Here is a 1,754-nt window from a genome sequence, read left to right as displayed (position 1 = left end):
TTGAAGTATTAAGTAGCAAAACATGAAAGTACTCATAAAGTAAAGTACAGGTACCTCAAAAGTATACCTACAGTAAGTGCTTGAGTAAATGTACTTATTTTTCATCACTGTTCAGATCACAGCTTGTGAAAGTGTAAAATGATTTTATCTGGTGTCAGCAGCAGTGGATGGCAAAAACAGTAAATATAATTCATGATAGAGTCACTTTTGTTTTTTCACACGTTGCCACAGCGAATTGTCACACTGACGACTCGCATGTTGACATTTGGCACGTTTTATGCCGGATACCCTTCCGGACACAACCTGGATTTGAACTTGGGGTGCAGCAGCAAGAGCGCTGCGCCTTAACCACTATCCTACCAGGGATGGCTCAGTAAGTATAATTTATACAAAAGAAAAAAAAACAAGTTTTATGTGCAAACAGTAAAACACACTGATGTAGGCTAATTCATATTTAAAATGACTAAAAACAATCCACATATCTGCATGATTACTTCAGAAAAAATAAATGTACATTAGAAACCAGAGTTAATACATTAGAACTTTCTGAATGGCAACAACATATTTAGGTGTTTAGAAATTTCTTTCATTTTGAGTCCGTATATAAGCGGGTTAAACAAGGGATTGTACAAAACTACTTGTAATGTCATTACTAAATGCACAGTTTTTGAAAAATTGGATTCCATTCGAGCTATAATGATATCATAGATACTCAAACAGGAGAAACTGACTAAAACCAACAGGTGGGGCAAACAAGTCTCTGCCGCTTTTTTCCTGACTGCTCTAGAACTTCGATAGACTATAATAAATATCTTTGTGTATGTGAAAACTATGAAGAACAGAGGTAGTACAACCAGATCTAATAAAACAACCACACCATATATAGTAATTACTCTTGATCCTACACAATGAAGGCTATAAATGGCATTGTTACAAAATATTCCTTTAAAAGTAAAGCTGCACAGTTTGGTTTCAGCACTCAGTATTGTTGGCACTGCAATCTGACAAGCAGGCAGAAGCCAAGCAAGAACCAGGAAAATAATCACACTGGTTTTCTTCATGATAGTTGGATAATGCAGAGGTTTACATATAGACACATACCTGTCATAGGCCAGGGCTGACAAAATAAAGAATTCAGAACCTCCTAAAAAGTAATATATATAAAATTGAACAAGACAAGCTGAATATGATATGACCTGCTTTTCAGATAAAAAGTCAATCAACAGCTTTGGGTAGATATTAGTACTGAAAACAATAGAGTTTAAAAGCAAAGCTGCAATGAAAATGTACATAGGTTCATGTAGGTTTTTGTGAATCCAAATGAGACACACAATGGTGAAGTTAAAGCAGATTATTAGAATGTATATTGTAAACATGATCAAAAAATAGACATATCTATAGTTGTTAACTTCCACATGCCCATCGAGAGTTATATATGTAATGTTTAACTCACTCTCCATTTATGTTGTTTAAAACGAAATGCTCAATAATGCAGATTACATGACCAATGCACATTAATAAAAGCTGAAATTAAAGTAAAAATTCACTATATAACAATCATACCAACCTGTACTGCAGTGTCTGACCTTGAAATGCACTTGATGTATTGTATGTTCAGAAAGTGAACTGCTTGTGGTAGTAGAAACTTTTTGTAAGTTGCTTGAGGCTTTATGGGATCTCATTATACTCTCCACTGAAATAAATTCTAAGCTGTAAACAACGTATTGTAATGTTATATAGTGAATAAAACTGTT

General features: G+C 34.2%; 1 protein-coding gene across 1 annotated transcript; it reads right to left on the bottom strand.

The window, feature by feature from the left end:
- Positions 1 to 536: 536 nt before the first annotated feature.
- Positions 537 to 1,460, bottom strand: LOC109953165 (olfactory receptor 6N2-like). Its single transcript, XM_020588582.1, has one exon. The coding sequence runs from the start codon at positions 1,458 to 1,460 to the stop codon at positions 537 to 539; it is 924 nt and encodes a 307-aa protein (XP_020444238.1).
- Positions 1,461 to 1,754: the final 294 nt, after the last annotated feature.

Source organism: Monopterus albus, unplaced genomic scaffold (genome assembly GCF_001952655.1).
Source record: "Monopterus albus unplaced genomic scaffold, M_albus_1.0 scaffold561.1, whole genome shotgun sequence".
Classification (NCBI taxonomy): Eukaryota; Metazoa; Chordata; class Actinopteri; order Synbranchiformes; family Synbranchidae; genus Monopterus; species Monopterus albus.
Note: the sequence above shows the minus strand (reverse complement) of the source record. Positions and strands in the feature narration are given on the sequence as shown.

Coding starts and splice junctions, on each gene's coding strand:
- LOC109953165 (XM_020588582.1), bottom strand. CDS start 1,460: ATGGAGAGTGAGTTAAACATTACATATATAACTCTCGATGGGCATGTG.